At 46.5% G+C, this 14,281-nt stretch overlaps 1 protein-coding gene and 1 long non-coding RNA gene across 3 annotated transcripts; one reads left to right on the top strand and one right to left on the bottom strand.

The window, feature by feature from the left end:
- The first annotated feature begins 5,633 nt into the window (after positions 1–5,633).
- Positions 5,634–9,503, top strand: LOC111256438. Its single transcript, XR_002676528.1, has 2 exons — positions 5,634–5,796; positions 9,106–9,503. It is a non-coding gene; the product is annotated as an uncharacterized LOC111256438 (long non-coding RNA).
- LOC101783968 (floral homeotic protein APETALA 2) lies at positions 8,365–13,833 on the bottom strand. 2 transcript variants are annotated; one of them, XM_004955795.2, is made up of 10 exons: positions 13,123–13,833; positions 12,639–12,664; positions 12,513–12,543; positions 12,343–12,430; positions 12,074–12,219; positions 10,621–10,665; positions 10,417–10,526; positions 10,182–10,321; positions 9,610–9,711; positions 8,365–8,934 (listed from the first exon to the last, which is right to left on the bottom strand). In XM_004955795.2, exons 1-10 carry the CDS (start codon positions 13,725–13,727, stop codon positions 8,701–8,703), a joined length of 1,527 nt encoding a protein of 508 aa, XP_004955852.1. In that variant the 5' UTR covers positions 13,728–13,833; the 3' UTR covers positions 8,365–8,700. The 2 variants fall into 2 exon arrangements, with proteins under 2 accessions (XP_004955852.1, XP_004955853.1); XM_004955796.2 differs by having other exon boundaries at positions 10,182–10,318; positions 13,123–13,823.
- Between the last annotated feature and the right edge of the window lie 448 nt (positions 13,834–14,281).

Raw genomic sequence — 14,281 nt, 5'->3', positions numbered from 1 at the left:
TCCTTCTTGATCTCACAACAGTTGTGTAAAGCATCCACAAGGGAAAAAAAAAACTTTTGTGAGGAAGGGGGAAAGTCCGTTGCTCTGTTTTTGAACTGACCAGATGAAAGTGCAAGAAATAGGACTTATTGATCTCAAAACAGTTTTGCTAGGTTTGACAAAGGGAAGAGTCCATTATTTAGTTTTTGAACAGACTGGATGAAATTGGTACCAATAATGATGCTACTTAATTAAACTCATCTTACTAGCATAAGAAAACCGCATCGCAAAGAGATCTAGATCCAAGATGACAACAAATGGAGTTGATGCATATAACTGTGACAAATGAACGATGACAACATCTTTCTTACATTAAACTCACCATCAAAAGGGAACCTATCACTCATAATCTCGCATGATTTGTCTCGCAGGAATGTCTTATGTTATATGCCAGATAGTCCAGCGAAATGTACACATGCACACGTCGAGCTCATCCCATGGCACCCGTCATGCACACATGTAACCGATGTGCAACACTGAAGGTTCCAACCTAGATTCATGGCTGGGCCTGAATATATTCTGAGCATCTCACATTTTTCATTTCAACTTTAGCCTGCCACACTGAGCTCGCGTGCCCGCCGTAGTGCTCAATAAATAGGCGGGTGCACAACGTTCTTGCAAGGTAACGCCTACACTCATCGGTTCACCATCTTGCATTGTTTGATTGGAGGTACGCGATCTCATTTTCTTATCTATCTCGTTTACTATATATGCATGGTATTGATATGGTCAGCATTTTAAGTGTATGGTTCCTTTGTTCTTTGTTTGTGTATGTAGTGGAGAATGGCCGGACATGGAAGAGATGGAGCATGGAACTAGGAGGAGTCGGAGAAGTAGGAGTAGCCTGCCCCATGGCACCTCAGCAGCAGCCGGTTGTGATGGCACCTATGTTTCAGCCGCTGACAACGACACCTCAGTAGCACCCTGTCCGCATGGCACCTCCGATTCAGCTGCTGGCAACGACACCTCAAGATCAGCTGAACCTCATGGCACTACCTTTTCACCCGTGGCCCAGGTCTCCACCTTTGCTGCTTCCCATTGAAATGCCACCTCTGCGACCAGTCCTCATCGAACCAGATGAATCGCATGAGCTGAAATGGCCTGTGTTGGCTTGGCTTCAGCAGTCTGGGCTCAACCGTGTTTATCTCCATGGTATGTGGGTCTTCCCTTTTTGCCAGATTGGTCACAAGCAATGGACCATTCGTGACCTTGTGTTCTATGCGCATACCATCACCATTTCACCTACATGGGTGTGGGATACTAGGGCGCGACATCGTGCTTTAGAAGAGTATCTACGCCAGGATGGCCATTTTGCTGAATTCCATGCTGCTGCGAGGTTGCCATGAGCTCGTGATGGTAGTAGTATGTCGTCGGTGCACCACTTTTATGCCTATGTGTTGTCGTGCTTCATTCGTTAGAGTGTGTCATTGTACCAACAGTGGATGTATGCCTAAGTATCCTTCATTCCTTTTTTAGAGTGTGTCGTTATACTTGTACCAACAGTGGATCTATGCCTATGTATGCATTTGTGTCGTTTGTACTTGAAGTGTGTTGTTTGTAATAAAAATGGTCATGTTTATCTATGTTGCAAGTCACATTTGTTCTAATGGGGGAAAGTCTGTTTCCCTAATTTCTAACAGACTGGATGATAGCGCAAGTAGTAGGCCTTCTTGCTCTATTGCTCTATTTTTGAACTAACCGAATGAAGGAGGAAAGTCCATTGCTATGTTTTTGAACTGAGTAGGATGAAAGTCTTACCAATAATAATGCTACTTAATTAAACCCATCTTACTAGCAAAAGGAAACAGTAGCAACTGGATCTAGATCGAAAAGAGAAAACTGCATCACAATGGGATCAAGATTGAAGATAAAATCACATCACAATGGGATCTACTCGGGATCTAGATCCAAGATGATAACAGATTGTTACTAGTACTACCACTACTACTACTTCTTCTTCTTCTACTGATGTTGCTTCTCCTACTACTTCTACTACTTCTTCTTCTACTAGTACGAGGTACCACTAATTGAGGCTCACTTCTTGGTCGATAGTGCATCCGGGGCCTTGATGTAGCTGCCACCGATGAGGTCGTCCCTCCATTGCCGCTGCTCGTGTAAGATGGTGGATCTCCTTGGCCGCCACCCGCGGATGAGGCCGTCCCTCCATTGCCGCTGCCTGTGGACGTTGGCGCCTCTCCATGGCTGCCAGTCGAGGACATGATGGAGGTCCATGGCCGCCGCTCAACGAGGTGTTGGAGGTATGCCCTAGAAGCAATCATAGAGATGATGATATATGATTGTATCCATAATTTGTATATTGTGTTCATTTAATATCCATTAAGGGTTACTTGAATTGATCTGCAATTATGTGAATTGTATGTGGAACTCTTTACGAGGATGACCTTGCTATACATGGACGAGCTGCTGAGGAGCTGCTCGACGTCGACGTGATCTACTACGTGTTCGACTACGTTGCTCGACTTTGCTGCCCTGACGCGATTCTACGTCTTCCGCACCAGTGCATCGAGTGGTAATCACGTGATCCATATACGACAGTTTTCCTAGTTTACGTGGTAGGAAATTTTGTTTTGCGCTAGCGTAGCCTACCTCATATCCCAACACGAGGATGGTAGAGATCGACTGCCGCCGACCGATGAGGATGGTTGCGGTCCCTTCCTGCCTCTTCGGGTCCCGCACTTGGGGACAGTGGTGCCCCGGCGAGTGGTGGTGCTTCCGTGCCCCTAAAAATGGCCACGTCTAGCTGACTTGCAGATGGTGCAACATCAGAGAGGTACCTAATCGATGATTTCCATTTGTTCCACATACTCTAAATCATCAGAGCATGTGTCCACCGTCACTCTAGAAGACAACGAATTGCTCGGCTCTGGATCCGTTAGCCCTGGAGCTTTCTCCTCTTCATTGGAGGATGTGCCACACGCAATCGCTCTAGGAGATGATGGCTCCATGGGAAGAGGAAGAGGTGCGCTATCAGACTAGGGTTTTTTGGTGGTTGCAGGAATGAAGAAGTAGTTTACTCGACAAGGGAAGAGAATGGGGTAATACCATAACAATATAAACATGGATGAGGTTGTCCCTCCGTTGCCCCACAAAGACATGTAAAATCATAAAGCGATCCTCCAATCTCTCCATGAGTGCCACATCATCGTGCTATTTCCAATAAATTAATTTCATTTCGTGGTAACATTTATTTTATAGAAGCTAATTGCTCCACACAATGCAAAGTTTCATTGGTTTTTGTTTCCAAGGCATACAAGCCATAGCATTTAAACAAGCGATAAATGTGCCTATGAATAGCTAAATATCATTGTTATATAGAAAATTCCGATATGGTAAACAATAGTTAAATAAGATGATCCGGTGTACATGAACAGACAGATACAGTTGTTACTCAAGAAGGTCCTTTCTACAAAACATCAATACACCGAACCTTCACCAACCGCTTCCACTCCCTCATCATTTATCTTTCATGAGGAACATGGTTGTTGCCTGGCTATGAGTAGATTAGATCTTTCATTTTGGAACACCTATAACGCATTTGTATATATATACTACCAATATCTATATTATTAGTGTTCCTCTATTATGCAGCGTATCTAAATTCTGAATGGTAAATAGGCTGGAATCAAATTGAAAGTACATTAAACCAAAGCGGCATAACCAGATGGCATGTCATAGCCATTCATCACTACAAAGTTCACAGCAGCAACAAGCAACAAATATCACAGCAGCAACAAGTTTCATAAGATGGCATGTTATAGCCATTCATCACTACAAAGTTCACAGCAGCAATAAGCAACAAACATCATAGGAGCAACAAGTTTCATAAGATGGCATGTATATCCATTCATGATAATTTGACCTGATGAGTGACATTATACCTTTAATCGTCTCTGATGAGTTTCCTTCTATTTTTGGCCTCCAGCATCGATTGCTTGACCCTCTTCACCACATTGGTGGCCTGTTCTAAGTGTCCCTTCATCTTCTGCAGCTCAGCGGCAGTCTCTTCAAGCTCCATGCTAGTCTTTGCGTATTCTTCCTTCCACTTCCTTGCATCACAATCACTGTAAGGGTTTTTCCATTTTCTTCAACAATGCATCATTTCTCATTTTCTGCCTCGTGTTCATCAGGGAATTGGTTGCCTCCCCAAAGTATCGCTTCATCAAGTGCAGCTCATAGGTTGTGTCATTGGCCTCCTTAGCAATTCTCCATGCTTCTTCCCACGACCTTGCTTCCTCTTCAGCTTTTTCCTTCCTCTTCATCAGCTTCACCAGAACACCCTTAGTCCTAGCATCCCATTCAGGATCAACCCACCTAAATGACGCACATTTCATCCCTTTATTCTACAGACACCAATTACGTTCATACAATTCGTCATTTACCACACTAACATCAAAAGTAGAAGCAAGATTTATTCGAATTGAAACAAGTTGTCGTTTACCTCGCAACAGCATGCATACCGGCGTCCAAGGTTGTCAAATGTCCAATTATACCTCACATAGAAAGGCAACCCGTGCTTGCACTTGTTTTCAGGATCCACAGTGATAACATCATGATCAGACGACGGCGAGCTGTAGCCATCAGTAACTCCAAGCACCTGTGGAAGCTAATAAAATACATGAACCTATCAAATTATAAACTACTCCCTCCATTTCAAATTGTTGGTCGTTTTGGCTTTTCTAGATACATGATTTTTGCTATGCACCTATGGGAGCTGATTCTCTGAGAGAAGTGATTTTTAGCTGAAAGTGATTCTCTTTGATTCTCTATCATAAACTCTTAAAATTAGGATGGAGAATCACTTTATAAACTATAGCCTATCAACTTCTAAGAGCAACTCCAAGAGTTCCCTTAAATTACCCCTAAAACCTTAATTAGAGGGAAATAGGAAAAAAAAAGTTGCTCCAACAGACCCCTCAAACCTCCCGCAAATTTGCGTCCACCCGCATTTGGAGCTATTCCACCCGCAAATTTGCGCGGTACTCCTCCTCCCCCAATCCGCCCATGCAGGCCTGCGACTGCCATTTGCGTCTTTTTTTTCCGCGCACGCCAGGCCTTCCCCGACGGCGACAGCGGTGGTGCCAGCCCTTCCCGAGCGGCGGCGTCACGCAGCTGCTGGGGATGAGTTCTTCCCAAACACCCAGGCGCGGGTGCTCGGCGCCAAGTCCGACTACCTCCCGCCCATCCTCACCGCACAGGCTGGTTTTCTGCTCGAAACTACTGCACTGCTCATCCTCCTCTTTGTTTGGCTTTGCTTTGGAGATTTTGCTGATTGTTATTTTGGGAATAAGGACACGGTACTAGTTTCTTGATTTGTTATAGAAAATAAATAATGGACTGATGGTGATTTTAGGTGTGTTGATCCGTTAGATTAAGGTGTGCTGTACATTTGAACCATTTCGGAGCTATTTTTTGTAGTTTTCAGTTCTTGGCTATTTCTTGCCAGATCCAGTTTCTGAACATTTTGTTCCCCGTCATCATGTCCAGAGTTGCCTGTTTCTTAACAAAATTAGCCATTTAGAATTGTTCGGAAATCAGAAGCAACCTGATCGTGACGCAACTATGTATTTCAGTAGAGGATGAGCTCCATAGCAGCAACCTGATCGTGACGCCAGCGACCTAATCCGGAAGCGTCAGGCTCGATGGTGATGGGAAGTTGGACATGGCGCCGTCAAAAATATCTTCAAGGACGTGAGCTCCTGGTGGCGCCACTGGAGATCGCGAGGGGGAGGTGGGCAGGTGAGCCGCCCAACTAATGGGTCCAATACGATGATGTGGCCTGTTTTGAAATATTGGGTGGCTAGTTTTTAGTGTTCTACTGTGAGCTGATATGTTTTTGGGAGGAAAATTTTTTAGCATAGCCCCCAATACCTCGTTTTGGGGAAGAATTTTTTAGGAACTCTTGAAGTTGCTCTAACACCAATCGGAATGCAAATCTAAGGGTACGACGAAATTAGAATCTAGTATCTTCAACCCAGATCCCCAAATCCAGAAATCCCCTTCCCTAGGACGATAGGGGAACGTAGCGGCACAAAAAAGGGCCTGACCTGACCGGAGCTCCTCCTTGTCCTCCCTTCACCGCTAGGTCCGCTACGATTCTCCATTCCCGCCGCGAGCGGTTGCAGATCTACGCACCGACGCTAGCTCTAGTCTTTGCCACAGCCAACAGGAGCGTTGTGCCGGCGAGTCTCTTGCAGTAGTGTACGCCATGTCGAGAAATGAGAAATATACCCCAGGCTTGAGCCTGCAACTGGCATATGGACCACACTTATTAGAACCCAAATTTATAAAATATGTCCTTTAAAAAAACATACATAATGGTCTCAGCACATTCAAAAGGTTAAAGGTTCAAGCCTTGCTATCGACACTATTTTGTTTTTATTTTCCTTTTCTTTTTTCATCTCAGACTAACATAACTTACCAAAACTTCTGCCACCAACTCACCTGAAACTTACATGTGGGAACCGGTGCCACCAACTCACCTAAAACTTACATGTGGGATCCGGTTGCGGTAAAAACTTCCCATTCGATCAGTAACAGGTTCGACCCATGGAAGGAGCACGTTTTCCTTTTTATTTTACCGCCCTATTTATCAGCTTAAACTTACATGGTTGGTTTATGACGTTGTCGCGGACCTTATATCATCACAAAACCCCCATTAAATAGCGAGCGACGATTTCTTTTTGGCTGCAGTGGCACATTTTATGACGTTCCGTAACTTTGTCACTAAATTTGCTTGGATGTCAAACTTTATAACGTTTTCATCAGGGTTTAGGGTTCCAGAAACGTCATAGATCTATGATGAGAATAAATGTATCATAAAATTTCCGTCATAGATCAACACATTTCTGGTAGTGAATACGAACTTCAATATAAAAATATTTTAATATTGATAAGTCAAGTTAAGGATTAACCATAATATCTGCTCAAGCTTTGTTAGACGTGTTTGAGATAAAATATGTGTCTTCTTCTTTTGAAAAGGAGACAATACTTAACTCGGCGATGACCATGTGTGCACGGGAGCATAGTTAAATAGCGTGGGCAAGGTATTGGACCGTATTGGTCGTGAACTATTGGTTAGGAGGTAACAAATTCCATATCGCCCCTTGGTTTTCTCCGGTTCCAATTCGCGTCTGGTTTTGCATCAAACTCGGTTTTGTGCCGGCTTTCTATGGTTTTACATGTGAAGGCCGATTTTCCTAAGATTTTGTACGTTCTCCTGTGGTTTTATGCGACTGGTCAATCGTCAATGGCGGACGGAAGAAACCGTTGAAGTGCGGTTATATATGTAAAGATATGTTACGATGTCATCCTACCCTACCCGACATGAAAGATTCACACGTTTAGGAGAGACCTGAGACCAACCAGATCAACACTACATGTAGTAAAGGCTTAAAAAGCGATAGGCCCGACCCGTTTATGTCGATGTTATTGAAAAGTTTTCAGGCTCAATGAAGTCGAGGGATCGGATGACGCTCCCAACAACACTGTAGGCTTGGTTTGAGAACAGTCAAGTCGTATAGTATGCCAAAGCATGGACCATTTGGCAGCACACGACTGAACACCAGTCTGCTCAACCTCAAAGGCGTCTGGAGCCTGGACCACCATGCGGCCATGCCCGGTGGGCCGCGCCATGTTCATACGAACAAACAAACACCCAAGTTACCCAACCACAACCATTGCAAACAGCAGCGGCAGCCGTCGATCATCGTCAGACCAATAAAGAAAGAATCAAAGAGCCAGCAGCCTGACCGGGTAGCTTTTAACGCCCCTTTTCTTTAACTACCCTATCCGGGGAAAGGCTCGTCTCAGGCCTGCCCTATCGCCGTACGCGCACCGCTCCCAAAACGAGAGACATCACAGAGACCAGCCAACCCCCCACTTTGGAAGTGGCATTGGCGCTGGCACTCTGGCAGGCCATGGCCACCGTCTCTCTATTCTCACTGGCCCAAAGCCTGACCTGAAGCTGAGAGCCCCAATGGAGGGCAAGGTGACAGCGACATGGCACACCCCATGTATGGGAAGGAGGGATCTCCATCAGAACTCAGAAGCTGTGCCAGAGCAACAGTACTCACTCACTGACACGCACTGAACTGCAGCAGAGAGCAATGGCAATGGCGGGCAGGCAAAGGAATAGTTGCTGGGTAGCGAGGAAAAGGCATGGCCCGATAGGCCCCCTTTGGCGTTAGCCCACTGGCTCCACCGCACTGCTGCTGCTGCTGCAATACCGCCGGGAACCCACTGTCCACAACAACTCTGCACCAGTAGCACGGGAGCAGAGCAACATGGCTGTGGGCACTCTCAGCCTGCCAAAGAAGTATCATAAATATGGTTTATTTATTCCATCAAAGTTTTTCTTTTTTGCTGGTACACGCTCACGCGCCCTCAAAGGAAGATTGGGAGAACCATAAGCTTCTTTTTTTATTTTGGAAAGTGAACCATAAGCTTCGACGATTCACGATAGCTACCACCAGCCCGGGAGAGAGGCAGAGAGATCATCCCACACGGTGGAGGGAGCCTCTGCCTCTCCCAATATCCCCCAACCAATGGCCGCCACTGTGACGGACCAGTGAAGATTGGACGGTCACCGGCCACCGGTCAGGCTAGGCGCCCGTCTCCAGTTGGGCAGGGGGAGGCGACCTGTCAGGCGGTTGGGGGGAAGCGGAGCTGGTGGTGGTGGCGGCCGGCGAACGGGCTGGGGCCTAACGGCGGCGGCGGCACGCCGGCGGTGGCCGCTGCGGCGGCGGTAGAGAATCCTGATGATGCTGCAGTAGCAGGGAGCAACGGCGCAGGGGAGCCCTGCATTTGCCATGCCCAAGGAGGGAACGCCTGAGGGGCCGGCTCAACGGTCCGGTAGTTCTCCATACCTGGAGCCTCCTGCAGACAGTTGCCCATATACATAGGACGGGAAGCATCAGTCATGAATCCTTGATTTTTTTTTCAAAAAAAAAAACTTGAATCCTTGATCCACACCCAGATAAAACATCTCAGCAGATATTAAATAAAAGTTACTACTAGTTTTATGGTTTTCAATTGTTGGTCCTGCAGAGCAGAGCTGAACTGAGCGGCTAAGCAGAAGCAGGGGAGCAGGGGAGCAGTGCGGTGCTGGCTTGAAGGCAGGTAGTATTGGTGAGCATTCATGTAAACCTATAGCATCTTCAGGACTAAAGGCTGCAGGATGCAACAACAAAGTACTACTAAGATATGTCAATCGCTGCGCCACCATCGACTGTGCAAAGTTTGACAGCTATGGCTCAATGCAAAGTTGCAGGCTAGCAGGGATTCATTTTGATTGAACTACGGGAGTTCACAAGCCAAACAGTGTCCACATTACTTGCATGATAAATGTGAGTGGCAGTTAAAAATCTAAGCATCAATGAAAGAACACAAACGTATTAGGCTACGGTGTGGAACATACTTGATATGCAAAGTTCAACTTGGACTAATATTTGTAATATTCGGATTTGTGCTTGAAAATTGTACATTCTGGATTCAGTAGTAACTATATAACCACACTTGAGACAGAATACAAAATAAGGATGTTAGATTTACCCTGAGGTTCACAAAGAACCCTGGAGGAGATGCGTACAACTGTGGCTGCTGGGGTGAACCCAATGTGCTATGGGGATGCACAAGCCACTGAGGTCTTATTGGCTACAACAGAAAAAGATCCAGTGAGTCCAATATAAGATTTAGATCCTTAATGTCTCAAGTAGCACGAGTAGAATCAGAGCAAACGAGGGTTATGGCTTTGGAAGTATCTTTTAAGCAATAAGCACATAAACATACAAAATTGCTAGCAGACCTCTTCAAGTTGTAGGCTTTTTTTTTTTACCAATTTCAATGATTTTAATTAGCAGGGAATACAGAGGAAACACATATCCTACGGTTTGCAGTTTTAGTTAAGAATGTAAGAGGCCAGCAGCAAGCATATTTTTTATAGTGTCTAGAATGGTTCCCAAAATGACCAAACGTGTACAGAAATTCTCATGCAACTATCTGACAAGTGAACTTTTAAGCTACCAATAAAAAGCTAAGTTATAAGGTACTCATTTAACTGGTATTAAGAATTTAGACGGTGGAAAAAACTATAAAGCTGTAGCATAATATTGTCACATATTTACCTGAGAAGCAATTGAACTTGAAGCTTCAGGAGAATCACGATTTGATCCAAATCCAGTCAGGATACCATCACTTTTTGGATCATGCACATTAGGTTGTGAAATCCTCAAATTTAAATCAAGGATGTCCCGATCAACCACTGCTAAGAAAAATCAACACTGATAAGATTTTGTAGAGGATTGTTCATTTGTTCTAGTGGACACTGGACAGAACTAAAATATATTGTTCCAAGAGTACCATCTTTCTCGATTTCAGGTGGCAGTGGAACATCACCATCATAGGAACTAGAATCAAAATTAGTAACAGCATCGGGACCATTGAAGCGAATGGCTGCCCTGTCATATGCTCTGCAAAGTCGGGAAACAGATCAAAGTGAGTGAGGGTTCAAGTTTTTGGCATCCGTGAATATATATTAAAAAACGAGAAATGCGCTAACTGAACCTTGCTGCTTCAATTTCACTGTCAAACAACCCAAGGTAGATGTATCTGCACATGAACATCACTTCTTAGTAAATACAGAGTGATACATGGTGATATTAGCCAAACTGCACATGGATTGCAGTTTTCAATCACTGTGTTGCCAGAATAGCTAAGAAATGAGAAATGCAGCCTTTTACAGGTAACATCAGAGTTAGGATGCAATGCCAAAGAAAGCATAAACATGCTCCTTCCAAATACATTACTGTATCATTCAGATTTAACATTCTTTCCCCGTATAGCAGCTACAAATATGGAGTACCTACATTTATAATAACTGCCAGTTCTGTTGAAGCAGTTCATCTCGACACAGTTTTTGTTCGTGTCATGAAAAAGAAAGAAAATTCCTTATTTGACACTAGAAGATGACTCAATTCCTTGTATGACACTAGAAAATTTTCCGTTGCTCACGTGACACCGAGGCTAACTTTTATGCCTCAATTGACACTTCCATCCAATTTACCTACTAACGGTTTTAACAGCCACTTGGAAAGTCAATTTTGCCCCTTGGGTATAGGCATCAGCATGAGTTGTCTGTATTGAAAAGGACGGAGCGTTTATCTGAAGATGTCTGCTCCTTTGAGTTTTCTTTTTCAGAGCACATTTCACTCGGGCAGTCTAGAACATGAATGAAATATCCATTCGATTGTGCTAGCTTCTTAATCTTTTACTAATCCTGAAGCCACACGCCCACACCTGCCTCAGCCGCCGAGATTCGTTGCCATCCTGTTTGTCGACACTGGCGGCGCATTCCTGGAGTCCAAGATTAGCGCGTTCAAGGCCCGCCTTGTTCAATCCCAGGAAGCGTGGTCGTTCGACGCCGCAAACGACGCTGCTGCCTGCTGCCCGCCGGTGAACTCCGCGCTGTAGCTTGGAGGCGACTTCGTGGCGCCGGTGTCGGGCCGCCACCTGCGCGACTGCAGCAGATCTCGGGCCACCCCACCAGCTCTCATTCCGCCCTTCCCCGAGAACCACGCCGGCAGCCGTCGAGCAGCGTGCAAACTCCCAGGCCGCCTTCCATAGGATCTGTCCGGCAGCCGGGATTTGGATTTGGGGAGGGACGACGGGAAAGGGACGAGAAGGGAGAGGGGCTGAGATTTGAGAATGACGTGTTGAGGGCGGACTGCGGAGCACCCTGGGTCGATGCGGTGACGCCGGACGGACGGCGAGCATTGTCAATGGCATTTTGGTCCATCCACATATAATCTGACATGGATCTTGGACGGAGGTGAAAGGGAATGAACGGAAGTGTCAAGTGAGGCATAAAAGTTAGACTCGGTGTTAGATAAGGAATGAAGAAATTTTCAGTGTCGTAAGGGGAATTAAGCTATCTAGTGTCAAATAAGCCTGAGCTAATCTAGAAACTATTTGAAGTAGCTATAATAACTAGACCAAAGCAAGATGTCAGGAAGCTTACTTCTTTCCAAGAAGCTGACCCATCCGAGCTTCCCACCGGCCGCACTTGTGCAGAGTCACACCCCGGTACTTTGAGCTCCCTCTGGCAAAGCCAGTGCTCTGACGTCGGAGTATGTGAACAAACTCCTCCTTGGTCCAATTCCTCATCTAAAAGCACACATACCAAACAAACAGGATCGATCAATCACACTCACACACACTAGAATAGCGAAAAACAGGCATGCAGTCAAAACAGAAACAACTCAGGATTACACATCTGGTCTAGCATACCTGCTTCAAGTCACTCTCATAGTCCTTGAGATGGAAGTTGATGTCTGCATCGAGGCCCCTGAACTTGATCGCAGCACGATCATATGCCCTGCACAATCCAATCCAGTAATCTCAACAAGACAAATTTGCACTAGCAGTCAAATATGAATGCATCAGTGTTCAGTCCAAACCTTGCTGCGGCGTGAGCCGTATCGAATCCACCTGAAACAGAAACGGCACCAGCAGAACAGAATCAAAGCTAAGCACACTGAAAGTTAACGGCAGCTTGAACAGGGGAAACTAGAATTTGAGCTCACCCAGGTACACCTGCTTCCCGCAGTCCCTGCCCAATTGGACGATGAAAACGAGAGATTACTAAGGGGGTGTTTGGATACGAGGTGCTAAACTTTAATAGTGTCACATCGAATGTTCGGATCCTAATTAGAAAAATTAAACATAAGCTAATTATAAAATTAATTGCAGAACCCTGTGCTAATTCGCGAGACGAATCTATTAAGCCTAATTAATTCACCATTAGCAAATGGTTACTGTAGCACCACATTATCAAATCATGGACTGATTAGGCTTAATAGATTCGTCTCGCGAATTACACTCCAACTGTGCAATTAGTTTTGTAATCAGTCTATATTTAATACTTCTAATTAGCATCCAAACATCCGATGTGACAGGTGTTAAACTTTAATAGGGTGGAGCCAAACAGGCCCTAAGTGGAAGCTCCAGTGAAAACAAGCACGGATTAAGCGGTGAGAGGTGGTAATAGCGGTCGTCGAGAGCACTCACCAGATGTGCGACTCCCAGCGGCCGGTCCTCCTGTAGAAGGTGACGCCCCTGTACTGCGAGCTGCGCGACCTGGGCCCGCGGCGGCTCTTCTTCCCGGCGGCGGGCGACGAAGGCGCGGCAGCCGCCGGCGCCGGCGCCGACGCCCCGAGATCCGCCGCGCGGTGCGCCGACGCCCCCGCCACCCCAGGCGGCGGCGACCCGTCCGACGCCGGTGAGGCGGCGTACGGGTGCGGCGAGGGGAAGAGCTGGCGCGTCACGACGGGCGGCGAGGGCGAGCAGCCCTCCTCGTCGGGGCTCCCGCCGAGCAGGTCGAACCGGAAGAAGCCCCCGCCGCCGCCAGCGACGCCGCTGGAGCTCGAGGTGGCCGAGGCCGACCCGGCCGTCGGCGACTCGGCATTGAGATCCAGCACCATAGGCTCCAGCTCGAGCCCGGCAGGCGATCGAGCTCGCGAGCCGCCCACCCCGGCCTCCTCCTCCTCCTGTAGCAACCTAGCAGCAGCAGCGTCGGGGCGCGGGGGCGGTGGCCATGGAGGAGTCGTCCCCAGGGCAAAGGGGACGGCGCGATGGGACGTGAGGGGGACGAATGGTATCGAAGGCGAAGCCATTTTAGTGCAAAGCTTTTTAAGCTGCTCTCGAGACCCACGCCTTCAGCCCGAGAAGGAAATGCTGCGCGCACACGGGGCCTTGATTATTTTTTTTTTGGATAGTATGGTTGATTCATGAGCACACACTCACGCACATAGGAGTGCGCTTCTTATTAGCGCCGAAAGTTCTAGCGTGTATGTAATTCACGGGTACTTTTGAACACCATGATGGATGAAGCTGTTTCTCGTAACTCCTCCACCACACTACAAAGGTGGTTCTTATGCCTTCATGCAATGGATCACCTTGATTTGGGGGCGGCAGGTGCGGTTCAAAACTCGAAAGTAAGGAGTGCAGCAGCTCGCTTGCAAGGCAGAGTTACCGTTAGTGTTTGGTTGAAGATCTTTTTGCCACGTTCAAAACTGAAAGTGAGGAACGAAGAGCTCACTTACACGATAGAGCTATTGTTAGTGTTAGGTTAAGTTTCTTTTTTTTCAACGTTATCACTTATCTGATTGCACTAACAACTAGCGTTACAAGCGTTTTAGTTCATGATGGCCGACCAAATCATTAGCCC

The sequence above is a fragment of the Setaria italica genome, chromosome II (assembly GCF_000263155.2).
Source record: "Setaria italica strain Yugu1 chromosome II, Setaria_italica_v2.0, whole genome shotgun sequence".
Lineage (NCBI taxonomy): Eukaryota > Viridiplantae > Streptophyta > Magnoliopsida > Poales > Poaceae > Setaria > Setaria italica.
Note: the sequence above shows the minus strand (reverse complement) of the source record. Positions and strands in the feature narration are given on the sequence as shown.

Coding starts and splice junctions, on each gene's coding strand:
- LOC101783968 (XM_004955795.2), bottom strand. CDS start 13,727: ATGGCTTCGCCTTCGATACCATTCGTCCCCCTCACGTCCCATCGCGCC. Junction 12,665..13,122: donor CGCTGGGAGTCGCACATCTG/GTGAGTGCTCTC, acceptor CCAATTGGGCAG/GGACTGCGGGAAGCAGGTGT. Junction 12,544..12,638: donor CGGGAAGCAGGTGTACCTGG/GTGAGCTCAAAT, acceptor TTTCTGTTTCAG/GTGGATTCGATACGGCTCAC.